Genomic DNA, 27,479 nt, shown 5'->3' on the forward strand with positions numbered 1-27,479 from the left:
AGAAGGCCCTCTCCTGGACAGACCTTCTAGGCCTCTCGATCTGGCCCTTGATACTCTGCTAGGGCCACACACCCTCCTTAGCCAATCTGCCCTACTGCACACTCTCCTCGCAGGTAACATTAACCTTCATTGCTCCACTCTGGAGCAATGGCCCAAGACAAATACAAATAAATGTTACACCTACTATGTAGCTTCCTTTCAATAACAACTATAGGTAAACGAACAGTGTTGTTAGGCACTGAAGCCCATGGAAACACTATTTCCTAAGATATTAGCAGGTGACACAAATGTCAATCCTTCCTCTCTGCAGAATTTAAAATATGATTTTCTAGGCCAGTGCTGGCCCTTTGACCAGGTTAGAATCTACACGGAGAAGTGGATTTTATCACGCAAAGGGCATAAACCTCTTCAGAAATAATTTGCTGTGAGTGCCCACTATTACATTATTTGGGGATACATAACATTTAGCGGCAAGAGGCCACTTTGCACAATGTCAGCCACAACAGTAACAGTATAACATCACCCCCCCCGATTTTATTTCCTATTTTATTTATTTCAGTCTTGCATTTTTGTTTGAATAATCATTTTGTAAACTTTAAAATACCACCGCAAGATACTGCTATGTTCAATTCCTGTCCGACACAAACTTTTACTGGAAGGGGAGGGCAGGTTTGGATTCTGATTGTGGGATCTTCAAACTTGTGGACCAATGTTGGCTTGTTCGTGGGTCCAAGTTGTCTACATGGCCGTTTGTCCTCCCAAACCACATCCAACTGTCTACCACCTGAAGCCACTGGGTTCAAATAAGAAGTTCAAAGAGCAGCATGAACCAGAGGTTTAAAGAGCAGTGTGGGGCTCTTTGCAAAAGGGGTTTCAAACAGCCCTGTGCTGTGCTTCGAAGTCCCAACAGTTGAGGGCTTCAAAGTGCAGCATCAAGTGATGTCACTATGATGCCCTCCTGACAAATTTTGCCCTCCAGGGGGAGGTGATAAGGACCTGGTTTAACAGCATGCTTAAATAAGACCACAGTCCCCAATGAGCAGATAAGCAGCCAGCAGGTGCTGATAAAAAGGAGAAGGTTGCAAGTGCGACGATGCGCCACATGTTCGCAGCCATCTCCACACAATGCATTCCAAGTGTCCCAGGGGACAATCACACAGAGGATGTAATATGTGACATTGGCTACAGTGACTCTGAAGAGTGCCGATACATTTGTAGAAATCAAATTGCTGTGGTTGAGCATGGCTATGGCTTATGCCCTCCATGCAAATATAGGCATGTGCAACTGAGCATCACATAGAGGTCAGTTATTCCATATGAGCTCACCACCTTGAAGCAATGTATGCAATGTTTGAATGTCCCTTGCCCTACAGCACACATAAGCTACACTCCAACAGACTAGAAGCCCTCTAAGAATTTACTGAGTAGTCTTGAATCAATTATGTATCCTTCTTGCCAAGACCTCTCAAGTCTTGAAAGACCTACATTGGCTCCCAGTACGTTTCCAAGCACAATTCAAAGTGTTGGTGCTGACCTGTAAAGCCCTAAATGGCCTCAGCCCAGTATACCTGAAGGAGCGTCTCCACCCCATCATTCCACCCGGACACTGAGGTCCAGCGCCGATGGCCTTCTGGTGGTTCCTTCACTGCGAGAAGCCAAATTACAGGGAACCAGGCAGAGGGCCTTCTCGGTAGTGGTGCCCGCCCTGTGAAACGCCCTCCCACCAGAGGTCGAAGAGAACAACAACTACCAAACTTTTAGAAGACATCTGAAGGCAGCCCTGTTTAGGGAAGCTTTTAATTTTTGATGTATTACTGTATTTTAATATGTGATTGGAAGCCGCCCAGAGTGGTTGGGGAAGCCCAGCCAGATGGGCGGGGTATAAATAATAAATTATTATTATAGCCATGGACTGACTTCTGTAATGTAGTTTATGTGGAGCTGCCCTTGACGGTTCAGGAGCTGTAGCTGGTGCAGAAAGCCACAGCCTGTTGGTGGGAGCCAGCAGGGGGAAATCATATACAAAACCAAATTTGCACTGACTGCACTGGCTGCTTGTGAGATTCCATATCCAAATCAAGATGCCACTTTGTACTTTTAAAGCCTTTCACGGACAAGCACTGTAATGCCTTGGAGAGAGCCTCTGCCCAAACACATTTGCAATTTAAGAAGACGGAGAGCCCCACTTCGCAATCCTTCCATTTGGGGAATGAGCTTGTCATATCTAGGGATGAGTGCTTTCTTGATGTTTATCCTAGTTCTGTGGAATGACCTCTCCCAAGAGGTTTGCTTCTGTCTTTTTACATTTCATTTTCAGGTGCTTAAGTAAAGCTGAAATGGCACATGATTCAAAAACATGTGATTTTTTTCAGCTGCATTTATTTAACCTAGAGCAGCCTAAACAGGTTGCAAGTTGAGGCAGAAGAAAAGCGTGCAGAGATGGGATCCTTAAAGGCAGTGGCGGCTGGTACTCATAGGGCAGGATTGGTGAAGCCACAGCCAATGACAGGCACAGGTAACAAATTCTAATTTTGTCCCCCTTTGAATTTTACAAAGGCAACAGTGAGATTAAGGTCCCCCCTCCAGGACTGGCTGCAAATATAAAGCGCCCCATTCATCCTAATGGACCAGCCTCTATGACTTAGAACCTTTCCTCTCTAGTCGCTTTCCAGCTCAGAATCACTCTCTGCAAATTGCTGTTTCCCCCCTGTGAGGGTAGAGCAGGAACAGGGTCTACATTCCTGTATCCCCACCCCCCACCCCAAGTGTAAAAATGCTGCTGGATGGGTCGAAATGAAGATTTATAAAGCTGAAACTATCTGAAGCTTAAGCAGCTTCTCCTCTAGAGCCAGCTCTGGATTTGAGGAAGCCCAGGCAAAGTGTCCTCTGAGAGGTGTCCTCCTTTGTAAGTAGGCCTCAAGAGGCTCACCTGGCTCTGGTGAGCTGGCTCTATCGACCATTTAAATCTCCCACAATTACACAGAACAATGTTAGGTCAGGGGCATTGTGGGAAATTAAGATGGTGGCTTGATGCAGAGACCATCCTGGGGATTTGGAGTAAGGTAAAAAAAGGTACCCCTGCCCATACGGGCCAGTCTTGACAGACTCTAGGGTTGTGCGCCCATCTCACTCAAAGAGGCCGAGGGCCAGCGCTGTCTGAAGACACTTCCGGGTCACGTGGCCAGCATGACATCGCTGCTCTGGCGAGCCAGAGCCGCACACGGAAACGCCGTTTACCTTCCCGCTAGTAAGCGGTCCCTATTTATCTACTTGCACCCGGGAGTGCTTTTGAACTGCTAGGTTGGCAGGCGCTGGGACCGAGCAACGGGAGCGCACCCCGCCGTGGGGATTCGAACCGCCGACCTTTCGATCGGCAAGTCCTAGGCACTGAAGCTTTAACCCACAGCGCCACCCGCGTCCCTTGATGCCTTGATGCAGAGACCATCCTGGGGATTCGGAGTACTTCCTTTCTAAACAACAGGGGCCATGGCAGCTGACCAAGGTGCTGAACTTGCTTTCCACAATCACCTATTTTCTGCTCAGACACAGCCTTCCTAGGACTGAAACAACGGCAACAACAAAAAGAGAGAATCACAGAACTCTGCTTGACATGGAGTTGGAACTTAAAGCTCGTCTGTTTAGGAAAAAGCTTTCACAAGGGCCTCTGGCTGGCGGTTAGTTAATACTGCTGGCTTTCTAACAGATGCACTTTGATTGTTGCTTTCTTTTACGTCTATTTTGTATATTTTTCTGTGTGGGAAAGCTGTGCTGAGTAATTCTGGGAAACACAGAACAGGCATGTTTTAAATCAGGGATGGGGAACCTGTGGCCCCACAGATGTTTCCTACCTGCAATTCCCATCATCCCTTGCCACAAGCCATAGTGGCAGGGGGCTGATGGGAGCTGGAGTCCACCCACATCTGTAGAATCACAACTTCCCCATCCTCGATTTAAGAAAAAACAGTGCAAGGCAGCTAGCATGCTGTTGGTGCTAAAATGAACAGCAACCAAAGTGGTATTGGCCTAGTGTGATCCTAAAACAGAAATAGTTAATTCTTCATCTTTTCTGTGTTGCAATATTACTTTCTTGTTTCTTGTTTCTTTTTCTTTTCTTAAAAAAACTCTTTTCTTTCACTGTAAAATAACATCATAGTTTAAACATTTCCCTTTCGCTCTCTCATTTTATTCATCGTGTGTGACCTGTTCCTGCTTAACTTTCGTGCTGTTCAGATGTTCTACTAAATGTACATAGCTGTAAGAATTAAATCTCTGCAGGGTTAGTTTCACTTTCACATACCCCTTTTGCATCGATCACGCCAGGTTTTGAGTTAAACTTCACCGTCTTTAAACGCGCTCTCTCTTTTCTTTCGACCCTGGAAAGAGAGGGAGAAGGAAGAGATAGGTAAAAAGGTAACAAAAACCTATTTAAATCACACCATGCCATTCTTGCACCAACCAGAGAACTCAAATCTTGAACCTTCAAGGCACTTTAATATTTGCATATATAAAAGGAAAAATATTGCCATACCTGCATGGCAGATTTCTAAGTCACCTCTATCCAACACAGAGGATGCACAACATATATATATATATATGCAGATCTATATATGAATAATCCTGTTCATTTTGGTTTGCCACATTTCCTTAGTTTAAGTCTTAGGTTCAGTTAGCCCCATTTTCCCCATTTGTTTGTGATTTTTAAAAAAGGAAATCCTGACAAAACCGCTTATCTTTTTAGTACATATTATTCCTAACATGCATATTTTTTGTCTAATAGAAACATTTTCTGCAAACCATTTCCCTTGATAATTTTGCACATCCAGAGATGCGCAAATTTCAAATGAGAGTTGAGTTTTGGTTTGCATATTGGCTATTTATTTATTTTTGTCCATGGGAGCAAGTTTAAAACAACGATGGGTTAATTTTTGTAGGGGAAAATGATCAGGAGAACATCCCTTCCAACAAGCAATAAAACAAATGCTTCTATTTTGATGTTACTAGGGTGTTGTTGTTTTTTTTTTTTTAAAAAAAACCCACTGCCAGCTGCAATGCACTAAACTCAGGTTACTATAGATACAGATGAACTTTGGAATAAATGATCCCCCCCCATAAAAAAAAGCAGTATTTACACATGGAAAAGGATGAAATGCGACTTTCATATTAGATGTGTGATCTTCGAGCCACAGGAAAAACTGTTAATTTTCAATCTGCAGGTGAAACTCTGTATTAGAAGGGAAGGGGGCACTGAGAGGGAATGAAGACTTGAGGCTGTGTAATCTCCTAAATGGGAAAAAATGCAGTGCCTACTGAGAAAAAGAAGTAGCTCACAGCTAAATACAGCTTTTTAATTATTATTACAGGCGAATGCTAATTCTCTCTCTCTGCTAACCTCTCAAGCTGCTTCATTTTATTTGGAAACGTGTTCCATGCATACAATCTAAAAATGTGTGTTTGATAACTGCTTTGGAATAAGCTTCCAGGTTAAGGTAACCCTGCCAGGTTCAAGGAAAGGGTGCCAACGTTTTGCATTGGAAATGTTATCTGTTTCCTGTTCAAAGCTAGCTGTTGCAGCAGCTCCTGGCAACAGAGAAGGGTTAGCTCTCTCAAGCTCACCATTGATTGACCTAGAACCCTTCTTCTGTGCACACTTCCTCTGAGCACACTGGGAGTGGCTGCCGGGACCATATAACACTGGTCCTAAAAAATATTCACAGGCTCCTGATACGTTTCCAAGCCCAGTTCAAAGTGTTGGTGCTGACCTTTAAAGCCCTAAACAGCCTCAGCCCAGTATACCTGAAGGAGCGTCTCCACTCCCATCGTTCAACCCAGACACTGAGATCGACCTCCCAGGGTCTTCTGGCGGATCCCTCACTGAGAGAAGTGAAATTGCAGGCAGAGGGCCTTCTCGGTGGTGGCGCCCTCCCTGTGGAACGCCCTCCCTTCAGATCTCAAGGAGATAAAGAACTACACAACTTTTAGAAGACATCTGAAGGAACTCTGTATCAGGAACTTTTTAAATGTTTGACATTTTTTTATATGTGCTGGAGGCTGCCCAGAGTGGGGAAGCCCAACCAGATGGGCAGGGTATAAATAATAATAAAATTGCTGTTTTAATGGGCTTGTTTATTATATATTTTAATTATGGATGTTTCAATATAGTTGCTTTACTCAGTATTTCAATTCTGGATAGCTGCATTTTAAAGATTGGATTGAAGACTGATACAAACTCGCAACATATGAACAACTTGCATATAAACGCAGACTTGCCACGTACAAATTCAATGATACTTGGAATCCATTCTTACAAATATTGTAATAGATTAAGATCTGGTGAAGTACAATAACAACCTTGTAAAACATACAGTTTTGGGTTTTCTCCCTCCCTCCCTTTGTTTTCCCTTCTCCACGGGTTCTGTTTCTCTTTCTCTCTTTCTCTTTTTTGTTTGTGTCTCACCATGTTTGGTGCACATATAGTTATGTCCATTTTGAACTTTCAATAAAGATGTTACAAAAAAGAAAGAAAGGTTGGATTCCCCCCCCCCCCCGTTATTTTGCTGTTGGCTTTTATTTGCATGTGAACCACCTTGATATTTCTTCTTGAAATGAAAGACAGTCTAAATTCTTTTAATATTACTACTACTAGCAGTAGTGGTGTTGGAGGTGTTGCTTAGCAACCAGCTTTTGCCAGGTAATACACACTCTAATTGGCTGTGTCATTCTGAGGGAGTTTTCTCCTGTATTTTTGGTTGTGTCCCTGCTATGGACTAGGCCTAAACTACGAAGAAAGACATAAACATCTCTGTTTATTTTTCCTCTAGTTATAAGCTTTTCATGTTCAATTCACCCAATAAAGTATTATCAGAATTTCCTCTCTCCATGTGTGTTATTTAAGTAACTTTGCTATCAAAGGGAAATGTGAGAAATTTAAAACAATGGGCAGCTCCTAGACTCAGCTTCCCAGATGGGTCCTTTAGGGATTGGTAGGACTCTAACACCTACCCAAGGATGCTGAATGTTGACTTGCAGGTTATGCTTCTAACATACTCGCTTCTAGATGTACCAAGTTTTAAAAGCCTTGTTATTTTCCTCCTCTCTTTTTAAATGCCAGAAGTACACAGAGGGAAATGTCCTTTATAAATAATTTTCAAGGGCAAGGAACCAGCAGCTCTGCCCACTGCAAAAAACCCTCTGGACACAGAAGTCATGTTACATCTTGTTATTCTGCCTGGTTTGTCAGTAGGACATGTTTATGCACTCGACTGGGTTTTCCTTTTAGATAGTAAATGCAAAGCAAAATACTTTTTTTTTCAACATCCCTCAAGATTTTAATCCTAGCTCTTTAACATACGAATGGGTTTGTTAGCTTTATCTGAAGTGAGTGCTTTTAGCAGGCTTCCAAACTCAAAGGGAAAAGATAAAGATATGATATAAAATTGATATGCACAAATGCATAACCTTCTTCATTTCTGTTTCTCCCTCTTGGAAATAGGAGGAATGCCCTCAGTTGACATAATGATGTCTAAGAAAGAAAGAAGAAAAAAACCACACACCCTACTCTTTGCAAACATCTCTGAATGTTATTTTCCTCTCCCTTACAGTGGGAATTGTTTTATCCCACGATGACCTTGGTTATATTTTAACTCAGATTTGCTTTTTGGAAAGACATAATTAACTGACCTGATTTCAGAATGGATGCATACTTAGTTCTATGTATAAGTTTATAAACCTTTGAATAAAGTTTGAAGAAGCTCCCACCATCATTTTATCATAGTGCTATTCATGGAACTAGAGGGACGTGGGTGGCGCTGTGGGTTAAACCACAGAGCCTAGGACTTGCCGATCAGAAGGTCGGCAGTTCGAATCCCCGCGACGGGGTGAGCTCCCGTTCCTCGGTCCCTGCTCCTGCCAACCTAGCTGTTTGAAAGCACATCAAAGTGCAAGTAGATAAATAGGTACTGCTTCAGCGGGAAGGTAAATGGCGTTTCCATGCACTGCTCTGGTTCGCCAGAAGTGGCTTGGTCATGCTGGCCACATGACCCAAAAGCTGTAAGCCGGCTCCCTTGGCCAATAAAGCGAGATGAGCGCCACAACTCCAGAGTCGGCCACGACTGGACCTAATGGTCAGGGGTCCCTTTATTCATGGAACTAGCTGAACAACAAAGGAAGCTTTCATACTGAGAAAGACATTGGACCACTTAGCTCACTATGGTCTACACAGGCTGGCAGCAGCTCTCCCATACCGGGGTCTCTCCCAGCCCTAACTGGAGACACCAGGGATTGAACCAGCGACCTTCCACTTGCAAAGCAGATGCTCTGAGCTACAGCCCTTTCCCAGCTGTCTTATGCAGAGTCACCACATCACATAATTAACCCAGACTAGTACTGATAGCTCTGACTGACAGCAGCTTTTTCAAGGACCTCTCACTGGTTGAAATGTAACACAGGGCACATCAAGGTTTCCACCGCGGTGGAGAATCTGTGGCTCTCAAAATGCTTTTGGTCTCTAACTTCTTTCAGCCCCAGTCAGCACGGGGCGAAATGGGAGAGTGTGTAGCTCTGCCAAAGCTTCATTTACCAGCTGAACACACAGCTGCACCTGCAGATTCCAGTGAGATATCATGAAAGGACTGCAAGATCTTGCCTCAGCAAAGAAGAAGAAGAAGAAGAGTTTGAATTTGATACCCCTAAGAAGTCTGTGGTGTAGTGCCAGTGTGGTGTAGTGGTTAAGAGCGGTGGACTCGTAATCTGGTGAACCGGGTTCGCTTCCCCGCTCCTCCACATGCAGCTGCTGGGTGACCTTGGGCCAGTCACACTTCTCTGAAGTCTCTCAGCCTCACTCACCTCACAGAGTGTTTGTTGTGGGCGAGGAAGGGAAAGGATATTGTTAGCCGCTTTGAGACTCCTTAGGGATATCAAATTCAAACTCTTCTTCTTCTTCTTCTTCTTCTTCTTCTTCTTCTTCTTCTTCTTCTTCTTCAAACACAATTAGTAAAGGAAAAAGGAACCTCGCACCTGACAGTGCTCAATTGTTTCCTCTTGTCTTTTGTTGAATCGTTGGAATACTCTTGTTAGGGAAACATTTAATAAAATAAATCAAGTGTGTGTGGGATGGGGGGGGAGGAAGCAATCACACACAATATATCTTACCTCCTTTTGCTGGGGATAACTCCCATCTCTTCGCTGTCTCCCTCCAGCATCACTCGTCTCGCCTGCCACCATTCGTCATCAGATGCGTTGATAACGTGCAGGATGTCCCCATACTTGAAGCTGAGTCCTTGGCTGGGGAGGCCGCTGTCCTTGCTTTTGTCGTAGTCAAACATGGCTCTGGAAGGGGAACAGAAAGACACAAACAGGAGCTGATTATATGGATCATGACAGTCCTTAACCAGCCACCTCCTCCTTTATTCAGTGACCTTACTTTAATTGCATTTTTAAGCCGGCGACTTTCAGGGGAGATTCGTCTTAAGCTGTCGGAGGGGAAAGCTACATTTCCGCCCCATCTGGGAAAGCTGTGTGCATGCACGAGACAGACCTTTAAAAAACAGCAGCATCTGCATGTAAAGGAAGCTCTGCTTTCCGTTACTCTGTGACATCTTCAGAGCTCTCACAACACACGCACATACACATATATATGGAGTTGATATTGTTCTTCTTAAAGTTATAATATAAAATTATAGTATATAGTATAGTATACCTGAAGGAATCATAGAATCATAGAGTTGGAAGAGACCACAAGGGCCATCGAGTCCAACCCCCTGCCAAGCAGGAAACACCATCAGAGCACTCCTGACATATGGTTGTCAAGCCTCTGCTTAAAGACCTCCAAAGAAGGAGACTCCACCACACTCCTTGGCAGCAAATTCCACTGTTGAACAGCTCTTACTGTCAGGAAGTTCTTCCTAATGTTTAGGTGGAATCTTCTTTCTTGTAGTTTGGATCCATTGCTCCGTGTCCGCTTCTCTGGAGCAGCAGAAAACAACCTTTCTCCCTCCTCTATGTGACATCCTTTTATATATTTGAAGATGGCTATCATATCACCCCTTAACCTCCTCTTCTCCAGGCTAAACATGCCCAGCTCCCTTAGCCGTTCCTCATAAGGCATCGTTTCCAGGCCTTTGACCATTTTGGTTGCCCTCCTCTGGACACGTTCCAGTTTGTCAGTGTCCTTCTTGAACTGTGGTGCCCAGAACTGGACACAGTACTCCAGGTGAGGTCTGACCAGAGCAGAATACAGTGGCACTATTACTTCCCTTGATCTAGATGCTATACTCCTATTGATGCAGCCCAGAATTGCATTGGCTTTTTAAACGTCTCCACCCCCATCATGCAGCCCGGACGCTGAGGTCCAGTGCTGAGGGCCTTCTGGCGGTTCCCTCATTGCAAGAATCAAAGCTACAGGGAACCAGGCAGAGGGCCTTCTCAGTAGTGGTGCCCACCCTGTGGAACGCCCTCCCATCAGATGTCAAGGAAATAAACAACTACCTGATATTTAGAAGACATCTGAAGGCAGCCCTGTTCAGGGAAGTTTTTAATGTGTGACATTTTAATGTATTTTTAATCTTTGATGGAAGCCACCCAGAGTGGCTGGAGAAACCCACGGTGTTTCCGTGCGCTGCCCTGGTTCGCCAGAAGCAGCTTAGTCATGCTGGCCACATGACCCGGAAGCTGTGCGCTGGCTCCCTTGGCCAATAAAGCGAGATGAGTGCCAAAACCCCAGAGTCGGCCACGATTGGACCTAATGCTCAGGGGTCCCTTTACCTTTACCTTTTTACCACGGCATAGCCCAGTCATATGGGTTGCTTGCCTTTTCCCATCCAGTTGTCTATGCAATGGGGTGCTGATTATTCTCTGTCTGTCTGTCTGTCTGTCTGTCTGTCTCTCTCTCTCTCTCTCTCTCTCTCTCTCTCTCTCACACACACACACACACACACGCAGCACTAAGTGTAGCACAACTCTGCAGGTTTGCAACATGGAAAGGTGGCTCCCAGAAGGTTTGTGTTCATGTGTGTGGGTTGGTGCCTTCGTCTCTCCTTATCAGAACGAAAGGCCTGAATGTCTTTGCAGCAGAGCAATTTTTATGCAAACAATTATGCAAAATTAATCACCCCGTCCGCTGTCATCCAGTCACACAGAGCTCTTGTGGCATCATTAAGGGCAGAGAAAAAACACAGCGGGCTACTCAGCGCTAATGAAACCAACGTTTGCAAAATGGTCATTATCGCAGCCATTGCTGCTTTGTGGCTTATGGCATTTGTAAGAGAAAATAATTTTTAAAGCCGCGTGAGCATCCATCTAGGATCAAATTAGGCAAGGAAGGAAAAAGCTGTTATTGGGGTGTCTTTTCAGAGCAAAACTATGCTTCTGAATTCTGCCTTTTTAAAAGAGAGATGGGGGGCGGGGGAGGAAGGAGTGTTACATGGCCCAGCTGAGTGGCCCATCCCATCCCATTCACTGTGCCATGATAACAAAAAAGGGTTTAAAGAAAAACACTTAAGGAATTGTTAAATCAGCATGAGTCGAGAGTTCTTCATGTTTATATATGCTTTGGACCAGGCATAGGCAAACTCAGCCCTCCAGATGTTTTGGGACTACAACTCCCATGATCCCTAGTTAACAGGAAGCCACCCAGAGTGGCTGGGGAAACCCAGTCAGATGGGCAGGGTATAAATAAATTATTATTATTATTATTATTATTATTATTATTATTAGCAGGATCAGTGGTCAGGGATGATGGGAATTGTAGTCCCAAAACATGTGGAGGGCTGAGATTGCCTATGCCTGCTTTGGACTGTTTATCTTAATCCCCTAGCTCCAAAATGGAAGAGCAGTCTGTAGCTTACTGGGCTTCCAGAAATCTGACGGTACCATCCAGAGAATCTGGAAGACATAATGAAGGGCCACAGCTCAGTGGTAGAGCATCTGTTTGGCATGTGGAAGAGCCCAGCTTCAGTCCCCAGCATCTTCAGAGGTAGGGCTGGAAAAACCCGTATCTAAAACTCGGGAGCATCACTGCCCGTCAGTGCAGACATTACTGAACAGCCTTTTCTTGCTAAGGAAGGTGTTCTGGACCCCTGATCATTTTAGTTGCTCTTTTCAGGACTGTCCCCCTATTAAGAGACATTGATCCACCAAGTCAATAGGAGGTCATAGGACCACAGACCACAACAAGTTGTGTTCTGGAAGTGGCTTTGCATATACCGTATTTTTGGCCCTATAGGACGCACTTTCCCCCCTCCAAAAATGAAGGGGAAATGTGTGTGCGTCCTATGGGGCGAATGCAGGCTTCGCGGACCTCTCCGCAAGCAGCGGGAGCGCTCCCGCTGCTTGCAGAGAGCTGCCTGCATGCTGAAGCCTGCGCGCGCTGAGCTCAGCGCGCCCAGGCTTTGCGGACCTCTCCGCAAACAGCGGCAGCGCTCCCGCTGCTTGCGGAGAGCTGCCTGCATGCTGAAGCCTGCGCGCGCTGAGCTCAGCGCGCCCAGGCTTCGCGGACCTCTCCGCAAGCAGCGGGAGCCAGCACTGGGCTCCCACGGCTTGCAGAGAGCTGCCTGTTTGGGGGCTGGGGTCGAGGGAAGCTCGAGCTTCCCCAACCCCGCGCCTGGGGGGGGAAATAATTTTTTCCCTTTATTTCCCCCCCAAAAAACTAGGTGCGCCTTATGGGACGGTGCGTCCTATAGGGCGAAAAATACGGTAGGTTTCTCCCCCAGGCTGACTGGAGATTGTACCTGGGACTATTAGTAAAAGCATGTGCTCTACCATGAAGCTACACCCCTTCTCTAAATTAACAGGTCATCTGGAAGCAACCTGTGAATGCAGGAGGCGCCTTGAACATCTAGACCAGGCTTCCTCAAACTTGGCCCTCAAGATGTTTTGAGACTAAAATTCCCATCATCCCTGACCACTGATCCTAATAATAATAATAATTTTTTTATTATTTATACCCTGCCCATTTGTCTGGGTTTCCCCAGCCACTCTGGGCGGCTTCCAACAGAATATTAAAATTCAATAACCTATTAAACACTAAAAGCTTCCCTAAACATGGCTGCCTTCAGATGTCTTCTAAAAGTCTGGTAGTTGTTTTTTTGTTGACATCTGGTGGGAGGGCGTTCCACAGCGTGGGTGCCACTACCGAAAAGGCCCTTTGCCTGGTTCCCTGTAACCTGGCTTCTCGTAGTGAGGGAACCGCCAAAAGGCCCTCGGTGCTAGACCTCAGTGTCCGGGCAGAACGATGGGGGTGGAGACGCTCCTTCAGATATACTGGACCGAGGCCGTTTAAGGCTTTAAAGGTCAGCACCAACACTTTGAATTGTGCTCAGAAACGTACTGGGAGCCAGCGTAGGTCTTTCAAGACCGGTGTTATATGGTATCAGCAGCCGCTCCCAGTCACCTGTCTAGTTGCCGCATTCTGGATTAGTTGTAGTTTCCAGGTCACCTTCAAAGGTAGCCCCACATAGAGCGCATTGCAGTAGTCCAAGCGAGAGATAACTAGAGCATGCACCACTCTGGCGATACAGTCTGCGGGCAGGTAGGGTCTCAGCTTGCATTTCAGATGGAGCTGATAAACAGCTGCTAGCTAGGGCTTATGGGAGTTGTAGGCTAAAAACATCTGAGTTTGAGGAAGCCTGATCTAGACAGCCCTTCTTGGAGATGCCAGGAATCAAACCTGTGGCCTTTCACATTCCAAAGTGGGTGGAGTCAGAGCAATAAGTGGGTGGAGTTTGCTGCACTACAGGGTTGCATTTATCTCTCTGGGTGTATGACTGTCTCTCTGCCTCCTCATCCTTCTCTTTGGCACTTCATCTCTGCGGGTCTCATGGGCAAATTTCCCCACCCCAGATGTGCAAGGTATTCCAATGGTTGCTGCACCCTAGACTTCTACCAGGGCATTTCAGACCTGGCTGTTTTTTATTTTCTACCACACTCAGTCAGAACTGAGCACCGTACGCCAAACGAGGTCTCTCAATCACACTCAGCAAAGGCTTCATTTCGCCATGATTGGCTTTAAGACTGATGAATACAGATGGAAACATCTGGTGCTGACTTTTGCACATTGGTTGGGGATATTATATGCAGAGCTAATTAAAGGAAGATTAGAGATCCAAAGCAGGCAAACTACTGAACAAATGTTTCGAGTGGCTGAAAGGTTCTGTTGCCATCATGAGCGGTAAAGACTGATTAGAGAGAAATAAAAGGTTCATTAAAGAGAAAAACGGAGGGAAGAAACATAGCTGAAAGGATGTTACACAGGAGGAATGGGTATAACTTCTGCCTGAAACATTAGAAATTCTCTAATTAGAGCATACAGGGCTAGATGGACCAATAATCTAACATGATATAAGTTAGCACGATTTATCAACAAATGAGGCCTATGAGAGATGCTAGTGGTGCCTGTTTAAAGTGGTATTTTTTTAAGTGCTAAGGTTCCCTCTTCTTTCAAAACTATTTCATTATGTATACCCCAGAAGCTTTCTCAGGAAATTGGTATACAGGCTTGGTTAAATGAATATATGAATCACTTCCCACAAGATAAAGCTCGCAACCATTTCCAAGAAGAATAAAATACAGTAATGAAAATACATAACCATATTAAAAACACAGAGTAAAAAACACTTGCGCATTGGTGCTGCCCAACCAACCTAGGAATTATTTTTTAAAAAATGTTTTCTTAGTGTCAAAACCATGGCAGCATGAGCTCCGGAGGGTGGCAACATGAGAACGGGGCCTTCTCTGCAGTGGCTCCCCTTCTATGGAATGCTCTCCCCAGGGAAGTTCGCCTGGCACCTTCATTATATACCTTTAGGAGCCAGTCAAAAATGTTCCTTTTTAAGCAGGCCTTTGGTTGATCTTATTGACATCCAACACCCTTTTATAATGTGGCTTTTGGGGTGGGGGTTATTGCTTTTGGTTTGATTTTATATAGCACTGTAGAGTTGGAAGGGACCCTGAGGATCATCTAGTCCAACCCCCTGCAATGCAGGAATATGCAGCTGGTCCATACAGGGATCGAACCTGCAACCTTGGCGTTATTAGCACCATGGTCTAACCAACTGAGCTATCCAGGCTCATATGTTGTGGTCTTGTTGTGAACCGCCCTGAGACCTTTGGATATAGGGCGGTGTATAAGCTGAATTGATGGTGATGGTGATGATGATGACAAGATTGGTTCCAGGCATGTGTCCCCTAGACTGAAGACAAGAAACATTGCCCTCATTCTTATTGGTTTCAAAGAACAGCATTTCATCATGTGGCATCATTCTGCTCCTGCCCTCGGGCCAAAGAGAGGCATGAAAAGAAAGAAAGAAAGAAAGAAAGAAAGAAAGAAAGGAAAGAAAGAAAAGAAAAGAAAAGAAAAGAAAAGAAAAGAAAAGAAAAGAAAAGAAAAGGAGACTGTCGGAAGCCAAATCTATTGATACAACCAGATACAGTGGTACCTCGGGTTACATACGCTTCAGGTTACATACGCTTCAGGTTACAGACGCCGCTAACCCAGAAATAGTATCTCGGGTTAAGAACTTTGCTTCGGGATGAGACAAGAAATCGCGCGGTGGCAGCAGGAGGCCCCATTAGCTAAAGTGGTGCTTCATGTTAAGAACAGTTTTCAGGTTAAGAACGGACCTCCAGAATGAATTAAGTTCTTAACCCGAGGTACCACTGTACATGAAAAATTCCATTGGCACTCAGCCGCTGAGTTTGCTATTAGAGGGCGTAACATGGGCATCCTTGAGTCCTGGGCTTGTATTGAAAATAGCAAACTTGTTCCATTAGTGAAAGGAACCTTCCCCCATCTCCCCCCACTCACGTGTACCCTATATCTATTAGGGTGTCCCCCCAATCCCCTGGAGCAGATTTGGAAAGTGGGATACGTGCAGGGGGGGAGCATACTGTACACCATTTCTCTGCTGAAAATAGTGACATCCTATTCCTTACCCTCCAACATTTCTCCGATGAAAATGGGGACATCCTAACTAAAAGCTGGTCATTCCAGTGTCAAATCAAAAACCGGGATGGCTTCTGTGAATCTGGGACAGTCCCTGGAAAATAGGGATACTTGGAGGGTCTGTGGGAGGAGGGAGAAAAACTTCCACTGCCCAAGCATAAATCCTTGCACTAACAGAGTGAAAGCACTGGACACTGGTTTGTACGCACAGAGCAAACAGGAAAAGGAGGCAGAAAAAGAGATACTTTTGTGCTTGCCCCTTGCTGCCAGGCATGTCAGAAATCAGTTGAGTTTGGAAATGTAAAATGTAAATCTCTACTGGAAATGATTGCCTCCCTCAGAGTCTGGCTGCAAGGTAGAGATCTTAAGTAAGAACAACCCAGCAACAGCTGCTGATTGTCATCACAGTGGTTAAAAATAAGTGTATATTTAGATTCCCAGTCCTTATTTAGGAAAGGAGGGAAAGGAATGATAATCATAAAACAACATCTTCCCTAACCCCCAACATTTTGAGAGCTTAGTACTCAACATCCATAAAAAAAGAGAAGCTTTCTATTTGATTTAGAAGAACACAAAAGACTGAAGATCCCTACATCCTACAAACATGGGCAACTTTAATCGTATATATCACAATGGCTTCCTTGTGGAAGGTCAACATTTTGAAAAAAATAGAGACATGTGTGAAATCATTAAGCATGCCAATACTTGCAAATGGCCCAAAGGGTTAACTTATATAAAACGTGCTGAGGTCATCTCTCATTTGGAAAGCCAGCTTCTTATCATTTATTCTGCATGTGATTGTTTGTGTCCAGAACTACATAATTTTGTAATAATAATAATATCATTTATACCCAACTCATCTGGCTGGGTTTCCCCAGCCACTCTGGGCGGCTCCCAACAGAATCTTAAAAACACGATAAAACATCAAACATTAAAAACTTCCCTAAACAGGGCTGCCTTCAGATGTCTTCCAAAAGTCAGATAGTTGTTTATTTCCTTGACATCTGATGGGAAGGCGTTCCACAGGACAGGCACCACCACCGAGAAGGCCCTCTGCCTGGTGTATGCCAACTGCTTAAAATGTCAACCACCCAATATGGAGCCCCATCATTGGCATGGAAAGCCACTGTCTGGGGGAACACACAGCACTGTGACGTCAGGACACCGAGTAAGCTGTCTTGCGTGTAACGGAGTAGCAAGAAGAATTTAAATGTGTGGTTGTTATTTGTGGCTACAGACAATCTATTTAGATTGAGAGGCCATGTCCCCCCCCCCCCCATGTTTATTAAGGAACTATGGAACTAGCCATGGTCCTGAAACCCATGGCTGAAGATAAGAATGTAAGAAAATTACCATAGGAAGATAGGAAGCTGCTTTATGCTGAGATAGACTGTTGGTTCATCTAGTTCAGTACTGGCTACACTGATGGGCAGAGAATTTTTGCTAGTCCTACCTGGAGATGCCAAGGATGGAGAATGGGACGCCCTGCATACAAAACAGATGCTTCAACACTGAGCCCTGCTGGTTCAGACCAAATCCAGCATTCTCCTTATAGATTTCTAAAATATCAAGCGTTTCAGAAATGCTTTTAAATAAATAAGTAAACAAGCAAACAAACCCACTAGAAGGACATGAAAGGGACAGTCCTCTCTTGCTTTTTTTCATGGCTAGTAGCTACTGATAGTCTTAGTGAAGGTAAAGGGACCCCTGACCATTAGGTCCTGTCGCGGACGACTCTGGGGTTGCGGCGCTCATTTCACTTTACTGGCCAGGGGAGCTGGCGTTTGTCCGCAGACAGCTTCTGGGTCATGTGGCCAGCATGACTAAGCTGCTTCTAGTGAACCAGAGCAGTGTCTGGAAACGCTGTTTACCTTCCCGCCGGAGTGGTACCTATTTATCTACTTGCACTTGATGTGCTTTCAAACTGCTAGGTTGGCAGGAGCTGGGACCAAACAATGGGAGCTCACCCCGTTGCAGGGATTCGAACCACCAACCTTCTGATCGGCAAGCCCTAGGCTCTGTGGTTTAGACCATAGCGCAACCTGCGTCCCATACTGATATTCTTATCCCTCCAAAAACTTGTCTAATCCCAACCTACTTTGAAGATGCCCAACTTGCTGGCCATTGCCTCTTCTTGTGGTAGTGTATACCACAATTTAGCAATGCACTGTGTGAAAATGCATTGTGCATCACAAGTTGATGTCAGGACTGAGGAGGAAGGGTGGGAGCCCCTCCCCTTCCCCTGAACCTTCTTAAAGGCACAAGGACAGTATTGATTTAGAACAGTGGTTTGCAGAGGGGCATCGTCCAGAGGGGAAAAGCTGGGAGATAGTGGGTGAGGAACAGCTAGAACAGGAAACACTAGGAGAAAGACAGCTGGCAGATTCACTGTCCTAGGACATCATTCCTGACCCTCCCCCTTTGCCTAGAACTAGACGAACTCTAAAGGGGATAGAACAGAAAGCAAAATGGCAACAAGCTCAGATTACCCAACATAGATGTGATGTAGATTAATGGGGATGGAGGGCTGAGCCTTTACTGGGAACAACACCATATTTTTAGGGAGATACGCATTCCTTTGTCTCTCGCTGTGGTTATTAAAGACACTAACTGGTAAGCTGCTATTTCCTTTTATCTCCTTATTTACTGCAACCGGAGGAAGTAAATGATAATCATCATCATCTTTATACCCTACCCATTTGGCTGGGTTTCCCCAGCCAATCTGGGTGGCTTCCAGCAAAATATTAAAATACAATTTGGGAATAAGATTCCCCAAAGCCTGACAGTTGTTGGGAACCATGAATGGAGAGAGTTGTACTCAGGTTGGCCACTGTGAGAACAGGATGCTGGTCTCGATGGGCTTTTGGCCTGATCCATGCATCATATATGCATGGTTTATCTGACTGTGTGAAAGCAAGAAGCAGAAATACTTTACCGGAACATTTCAAAAGGTTCTGGGCCCATGACTCCCCATTGTTAATGTGCCACTGATGCTGTTTCAAGCTGACTAATGGATGGAGTCCATTCAGTTGAACGAGGCCTTTGTGACCAAAGCTTTTACACACCTTGTCATATTCTGAATTAGGTTTGCTGGCCTCAGGTCTCACAGAATGCAAGATCCCCGACTTCCCCACAGAACGTTTAAGACCGATTCAAGCACTACCAATATCCTTTTATCTCGACAAAGTTGCCAGAATTGATATGAGGAAAGTGTGGCTGGGCTGCAAATCGTCACAGTAAAGTGGATAAAATGAGGATTCAGCAACCTCTTGCACGTTTGAAGCACGCAGGTGAGTCAAATAAATAATCTTTATTCTGCCTGCCTGCCCTCCGGGGAGCCATTTGTCTTTCTAAAAGGACTTTTAGTATCTCTTATTCAGTAATTGGCAGCATTGAGCTTTATGCCTTAGAATGGAGCAGCTCATTCATACAAATAGCCAGGCATCCTCTGCCAAACAGCAGGATGCCTTCAGGATTTGAAGACTCCTTTCTCATCTTTGGGGGCTGGAGGGTTTGCCATAGGAAGACCGACTTGAAACAGAACAGCCTGGGCAGCATCACTGCAGGTGGTAAGCAGTTTTCCCTGTGGCTGCAAAAGATTCTTCTTCTTCTTCAACCATTATCAGCATCAGTGAAACAGTACCACCAATATGCATTGCACAGATTCCTGCCCCAAGGAATTTATAAGTAAATAATAATAAAACAATTTACAATCCTACTCAGAGTAGACCTGCTGAAATAAATGAAGCAGGGCTAGCATTCGATACAACCCTAAAACGGATTAATTTAATGTATTTATATCTTGCCTTCCTCCATCTGTGGGACTCTAGATGGCTCACAACGTATTAAAAACATCCTTACGAAACACAAAGCAACGAAAGCAAGGTAGCACGTTTGTTAATATCCTGCCAGGCCCTGACACTTGGTCAAGATGCACGAACTGGTGCTTCTGAATTGATGGATCGTTTGGGGCAGTCTGAGTTATAGTTAGGACTAAGGCTGCTGTTCCACATGGGGGGTCCTGACATATACCTCAATTGCCATTGGGTTGGCAGATCCAACTGTCCTTCCTTGTCAATGTCAGAACTAAGGCTGCTATTCAGAGCAGGTGCCCAGACAATTTCATTCCTCCACTCCATTTACAGTACAGTCCTATTTGAGTGTCTACCCCAAAGGAGGTCCCATTAGGTTCAATGGTACTTACTGTCAGGAGCTTGTCCTATACGCGAGTAGGACCCTGGTAGAGACACATGCCTGACTGGCATGTTCTCTCCCTCCTGGTCATTTGTTCGGGAGCTTCAAAAGTTTTCTTCCGCCTGAACATCACAGTGACTGATGCCAACAGATATCAGCACACTTAGGGATCCACAGAGTTTGCACAGCTTGCGTAACAGACCTCAGCAACTCAGCATTTTGGCTAATCTACTTTATTTACATATAAACACACACGGAGCACTGCAACATGGCTCCCTCTCTCTCTAGCATCAGACAGCAAAGAGAAAAAGAACAAAGGACAATAGTCCCACTTCACGGAACACAGGAACACAAACATCCTGTCTCCATCACTTCCCACACTGTGGAATGAAAACACACACCGTCATGTGATAGACAACAATCCCATGACTGCAATCATGGAGCAGGATTTCTAACACTTACATCCAAATAACCATAATAATAATAATAATAATAATAATAATTGTAATAATTTTATTATTCGTACCCTGCGCATCTGACTGGGTTGCCCCACTCTGGGCAGCTTCCAACACATACAAAAACAGGGCTGCCTTCAGATATGTAGGATTGCATCCCTAGTTTATATACCTGTCTTCTCCAATGTGGCACCCTCCAGATGTTCTGGCCTACTGTATTTATCTGCCTGAGCAAGCATGGCCAGTGACAAGGGATGATGAGAGTTGTAGTCCAAAACATCTGGAAGGAACCAAGTTTATTTATTTATTGCATTTTTACCTCACCTTTTTTTCCTCTAAGGGGTTTGCTGTAATCCTCACAACAAACCCTTGAGGTAGGCTAGGTCACCCAGGGAACTTCATGGCTGGGTGGGGAATTGGACCCTGATCTCCCAGACCCTAGTCTGATACTCTAGTCACTACACCACACAGAGGGAGGCTGCTATAGGTTGGTCAAAGTGATGGGAGCAGCTTATGCAGCCCACAGATAACAGGTCTCATACATTGCCAAGGACGGCAGTTCCATTTAAGGAAAGTTCAATGGCTTATACCCAACAGATCTAACAAGGAATGCTTGCATCTCTTGGAAGAACATGACAGGGGTTCTGGAAGCGCAACACAACTATGCACTCCTGAAGCTGGCTTGTTTTCTCAACGGAGAAGCATTTCTTCCCCCTTCTGACAGATACACCATCTGCTTAATGAATTATAAACCATTCCCACCATGCAGCTGCACAAGATTTCCAACACAAAATTCTTTAGAAATGTAGCTGAATGTACTCTAGGGCTTCTTAGCATAAGCCACTGGTTCCTAATCCAGTAGTGGAATAATAGGATTTCACCCAAACAGCTGGATTAATTTCATGACACTCCTTAAATCATTCGTTCCCCTCTCTGGAAAAGATTTCTGCATTCACACAGCCCATTTCCCAAAAGGAAACCACCCCATGAAAAGATCCCGCAGTCCTTTCTGTTAAAGTTTCCAAGAAATGTCTCTTTTAACACTTCAGTTAACTCCCTGCTCTTCTGACATACACACAGAATCTGAGAAAGCTGAGCTGGAAAGTTAACCCCGCAATCTCATATCCACTGTCTAGGAAGTAGGTGCCGCTGAACACAGTAGGACTTAGGGAGATCACTGGCCTGCTCAGTGCAGGAACCTCACAACTAAACATCCCTGACAGATGAGGGAATGGGGGAATATGTCAATTTCAGTTTGTCTCCGTTTTTCTCCCCTAAAACTCCTAATCTTAAATTCAGTTCTCTGCATTTCCATATCTGGTTGCAATTAAAAGGAAGACGTCCCTGTGGCAATTCACCAGCACTTTAGTGTGAATTTCTCCTAAAGCACACATTTTGCAAAACAAGTTTCCCTAATATAATGCATTTCTATATCTTAATTTTCACCAACATATGCATATGTATGTACCATATTCCCCACCCTACACCTTCCTTGACATTGCAAAATTCAGACAAATGTGAATTTCAAAGATGACTGGGAAAAAAATTAATAAATTGTCCAGTAGCACCTTAGAGACCAACTATGTAGTTCTGGGTATAAGCTTTCGGTATGTTTACCTTTAAATGTGAACTGGGTTGAATTTCTCCTCTGTCCCTCCTAAGAGATGGAGATGCCCTGCTTACCACCAGGTAAAAATGGATTGTACTCTAGATTTTCATTATGGCTTTTCTAGTTTTAGTTGTGATAGCATTTAAGATTACTTAATGCAGGTTCAGAGCTTGGTGGAATTGGGGTGAGGAGAGAGGAATGGTGGAACAACGCTAATGTACACATTGAAATGCAGAAGATCATGGTCAAAGGCCTGGAAACGATGCCTTATGAGGAACGGCTAAGGGAACTGGGCATGTTTAGCCTGGAGAAGAGGAGGTTAAGAGGTGATATGATAGCCATGTTCAAATATATAAAAGGATGTCACATAGAGGAGGGAGAAAGGTTGTTTTCTGCTGCTCCAGAGAAGTGGACACGGAGCAATGGATCCAAACTACAAGAAAGAAGATTCCACCTAAACATTAGGAAGAACTGCCTGACAGTAAGAGCTGTTCGACAGTGGAATTTGCTGCCAAGGAGTGTGGTGGAGTCTCCCTCTTTGGAGGTCTTTAAGCAGAGGCTTGACAACCATATGTCAGGAGTGCTCTGATGGTGTTTCCTGCTTGGCAGGGGGTTGGACTCGATGGCCCTTGTGGTCTCTTCCAACTCTACGATTCTATGATTCTATGTTTGGAAGAGGAGGCAGGAACTATTGAGAGCACCAGACTAAACCACACAAATTGTAAAGTTGAAGCAGATGAAAAACAGCAACATAAAACTGTAGCCCTGATGCAAAGAATCGGTCGAGTGTCCTACTTACTGGAATTCTAAAGCAACAAGGACCAAGCATGTAATCAACATCTGAAGGAAAGGCATGGGGATTAGAAACAAATGCAAATATTGCTAGGGAATCTATTTATTATTCAGCTCATTTTACATTTTACTCTATTCCTCAGGCTGAGGAAGCTCAGACTGGGGGAACTATATAAAGTCCACTCAAAGATAAACAGGCTCCTGAAATAACCTCAGCTACTGAAATGTTTAAGAAGCTGAAACTATACGTCACGGTAGAGCGTTTTCTTTGCATGCAGAAGATTCCAGGTAAGTCTGGGAAATGGGCCCACTGGAAAAAGAGTCACTGCCTGTCTTGTAGACTAGGGGTGGCCAGTACAGAAAAAGGTCAGAAATGATGAAAGTAGCATTTCATCAACACCTGGAGGGTCTGCATCCCTGCTGCAGACCATTCTGATTTGTATTCATTTATTAGACACAGCCTGATGAGACAACAAGAACCCACCGACAACACAGGGATTGATATGGCTAACTTGACCCAACAACACACACGTGCCCATGCAAACGAAACTCACTGAAGCCAACTGAAGTCAGCCATCATGCCCTGGGCCCCCCAACCTCTCTCACGCCCAATGAAATTTGCCTTTTTCGTGGCTGCTGCACACGGAGGGGATGCTTTCATTGGGCTGCCCACAATAAGCCCCTAGACCAGCCTTTCTCAACCTGTGGGTCCCCAGATCTTGTTGAACTACAACTCCCATCACCCCTAACTAGCAAGGCCAGAGCTCAGGGATAATGGGAGTTGTAGTCCAACAACATCTGGGGACCCACAGGTTGAGAACCGCCCTAGACAATGCATGCCAGTGCCAGCCACTGCTAGCTTAGATCCCCTAATCTGAGGAAGGGGAGTGGAAAAACAAAGAATTCAACCCCCCGCCATGTCTATCCATGTAACATGTGAAATATTCCAAGGAAAGTAATATAGGAAGTTGCTTTATATTGAGTCTGACCATTGGATCATCTGGCTCAGAGCTGTCCACACTGACTCTTGGTGACTCTCCAGGATTGCAGACTTGGTATTTCCCAGCCCTACCTGGAGATGCTAAGGATCGAATCTGGATCCTCTTGAATGCGGATAGAATCATAGCATTGTAGTGTTGAAGAGGCCCAAGGGTCATCTATTCCAATCCACTGCAATACAGGAATCTCAGCTAAAGTATCCATGACAGATGGTCATACAATCTCTGCTTGGAAACCTCCAAGGAAGGCGAGTTCACCACCTTCCAAGGTGGTTCCATCAATGAGCCATGGCGCTTCGCTAAGCCAAGTAAACATTGTCCATTGAGGTCTGCTGTAGAAAATCTAAGGGCTTCATGTAGACTATCTACGCCCACCTGGAAAAGTTTTCTGCATAATCCATATGGAATCCAACCTGAGCTAACTCTGAGAGATTTAATAAATCATGATGCAGGATTTACCTAGTTTCCTTCTCAGTATGGGGCATATTCATTTGGGCGTGGGAGGACTGCATAAAACCTTTTGATTTACTGCAGTGCACTGTGGTTTGCTAGACAAGAGTTTCTCGGTCTCTCGGAGGAAGCCATGACAGCTAAAACTAAAACTAAAATGACTTCCTTTCTTTTTTTTCTTTTTAACTCCCACAAGTGCTTGGGTACAGCAGTTTTGTGGCTGTTTAGATTCATGACACCTGCAGTGTGTGGTCAGGAAGGAAAGAAAAATATGAATAGGTGATATTATTTATCAGGGCGGGAGGTTTTGGAACCTCTTGCCAAGTATTATTCTAGCCCACTGATAGGGTCCATGAAGCCCATAAACTGAATGTGGGGCAGGGGGTTCAGGGGATGGGAGATGATTGCAAAGCAGTCAGAACATAAACACAGTCAGGACCATCAGAGCTGGACCATCAAGAAGGCTGATCGCCGAAGAATCAATGCTTTTGAATTATGGTGCTGGAGGAGACTCTTGAGAGTCCCATGGACTGCAAGAAGATCAAACCTCTCCATTCCCAAGGAAATCAGCCCTGAGTGCTCACTGGAAGGACAGATCGTGAAGCTGAGGCTCCAATATTTTGGCCACCTCATGAGAAGGGAAGACTCCCTGGAAAATACCCTGATGTTGGGAAAGATGGAGGGCACAAGGAGAAGGGGACGAAAGAGGACGAGATGGTTGGACAGTGTTCTCAACATGAATTTGACCAAACTGCGGGAGGCAGTGGAAGACAGGAGTGCCTGGCGTGCTCTGGTCCATGGGGTCACGAAGAGTCGGACATGACTAAACGACTAAACAACAACAACATTAATTAAGAGAAATGTGAAGCGATCAATCCTTTTAGTTTTTGCTGATTACATTTTGTATAAAAACTCTGTTTCCAAAGCCAAAAGGCATAATTTCTTGGTTTGTACTTAGCATAGGTTCTTTCTGGCGCCACTGAAGACCAGTGACAGCAGTATGAATTGAACTGAAATGCCGGGTAATGCCAAGGGAAATGGTGGTGGGGCTCCCAGATCTGGCTGCCCAGGGGCTCGGAGAGCTTCCTGTTTCTGAAACTACAGAGACAATAGATTGGATCCAAAGATTCCCTTTCTTTTGACAACCTCCTTCCCCAAACCCAAAGGAAACTTCCTAGCGTTGAATCAGACCATCGGTCCATCTTGCTCAGCAGCTCTCCAGGCTTTCAGATAGGAGTCCCAGCCCTATTTGGAGATACTGGGGATTGAACCTGGGACCTTCTGCATGCAAAGCAGGTGCTCTACCATTGAGCTGCTTAATGCTAATTTTCTTCCAACGGCCATCTTCTTGCAAGAAAAGGAGTCTTTCTGTGATAGGAAGACTCCTTTCCTTCAAGGAAGGGAACCTTTGGAATCTTACCCGGTTTGCATTTTCAGCCAGCCCCTGTAGCTATGTTCTGGATCTTAGCAAGTGAAAGCTGATGTGCAGAAAGGAGTCAGTTTTGCTTTTCGCAGCAGGAAGAGGAAGGCATGAGACGATTTCTCTGGTCAGTTGGCAACCCTCATTGCTGCAGCATCCCCAAGGAAGCATATTGATGCATAGCACATGGAGCCCAAGACAGCCCTGTATGAATACCCCAAGCTCATAACGAGGGCTTATTTGCAGAATAAATGCCTCAATAAACACAAATTGTTCAATAGAGGCAGATCTGTGTTATGTCCAGGCTTGTACTGTTTGGAGGAAATGGGCTTTCAGGTAATTAACACTGTATTTTTCTTGTTTTGATTCTAGGAAGGAGATGAGAGAGATTTGGGGGAGAGGGAGGAAAACAACCCCAAACAACAAGCAATGAATGATCGTCTTGGTAATCCATTAGGAGTAAAAGGCTAGTGAGAACTGGGGAAATGATAAAGGTAAAGGTAAAGGGACCTCTGACCATTAGGTCCAGTTGCGGACAACTCTGGGCTGGCAGCGCTCATCACAGTTTTCCCAATCTTCAAATTGTATATTATGTCCTATATCTTGTGCCCATTGAATTTTAAACCTGTTTTCCAAATCTTCAAATTGTATATTATGTCCTATATCTTGTGCCCATTGGATTTCACCTCCTCACTCTTTTCTGGACTTCTAACCATATTCAGTACAGCAGAACATCAACATCTGGGGTGGAATTCTGAAGAGATGGATGCTCTGCTAAATACCAGAGTCATATGAAGTTCCTGTTGGTCAGTCTGTCCTCCCTGGTCAATCACATGAAACGTCTGTGGTTCAGTTATCCACACAATTGCATGGCAGGCAGCTGAGGGTGGAAGATCTAACAAAGTTTGGCACTGGCTTGCCAGCTCCCCCATTCTTTTCCCTACTTCTGAGAAATCTTCTGTCACATCGTGACCTTGGAGAGCTCAGGGATCAAAAACTCAGAAGCCTCTCAGACCATGTTATTCAAAATCTATTATGTCTCCCAACTGCTGGAAGCAACAGTCCGACAGCAAACAAACAACACATCAGCCAGCAATTCAACATCAGCTCCTATCTAATTATCTTGCTGCGGACTTACATGAACCCCATTGCTACCATTTCACAGAACCATAGAGTCTTAGATCTGGACCCTTCTGGCTCTCCTAGGGGAAGTGACTGTTCAGAAGCTCCCTGCAAAATTACTTTAAAATGATAGCTTTGATGGTCATTAGCCATTAGCCACATAGTGCCCTTTTTGCTTCTGGGAAAAGCCCCAATGTTGATAAGCAATATGGTTCTTGAGTCAAACAATGCAGATATAATAGTGCAAATTTAGAAGGTGAGTCACAATGGTTTTTAGTGGACATTGCAGAAAAGCATGCAAACTCCATTACATTTGGACCATCTCTATCTCTATCTCTATCTCTATCTATCTCTATCTATCTCTATCTATCTATCTATCATCATCTATCTATCATCATCTATCTATCTATCTATCATCTATCTATCTATCATCTATCTATCATCTATCTATCATCTATCTATCATCTATCTATCTATCTATCTATCTATCTATCTATCTATCTAT

General features: G+C 44.7%; 1 protein-coding gene across 35 annotated transcripts in view; it reads right to left on the minus strand.

Moving 5' to 3' along the window:
* Positions 1–27,479, minus strand: part of DLG2 (discs large MAGUK scaffold protein 2) — a 901,255-nt gene that overhangs the window by 46,845 nt on the left and 826,931 nt on the right. For all 35 annotated transcript variants that reach the window (XM_083436205.1, XM_083436206.1, XM_083436199.1 and 32 more), the window contains 2 exons: positions 9,148–9,324; positions 4,298–4,373 (listed from right to left, as the gene is read on the minus strand). In XM_083436205.1, coding sequence (XP_083292331.1) covers positions 4,298–4,373; positions 9,148–9,324 — 253 coding nt within the window. The remainder of the gene's footprint in view (positions 1–4,297; positions 4,374–9,147; positions 9,325–27,479) is intronic.

This window comes from Podarcis tiliguerta (genome assembly GCF_965153285.1).
Source record: "Podarcis tiliguerta genome assembly, chromosome: 4".
NCBI lineage: Eukaryota > Metazoa > Chordata > Lepidosauria > Squamata > Lacertidae > Podarcis > Podarcis tiliguerta.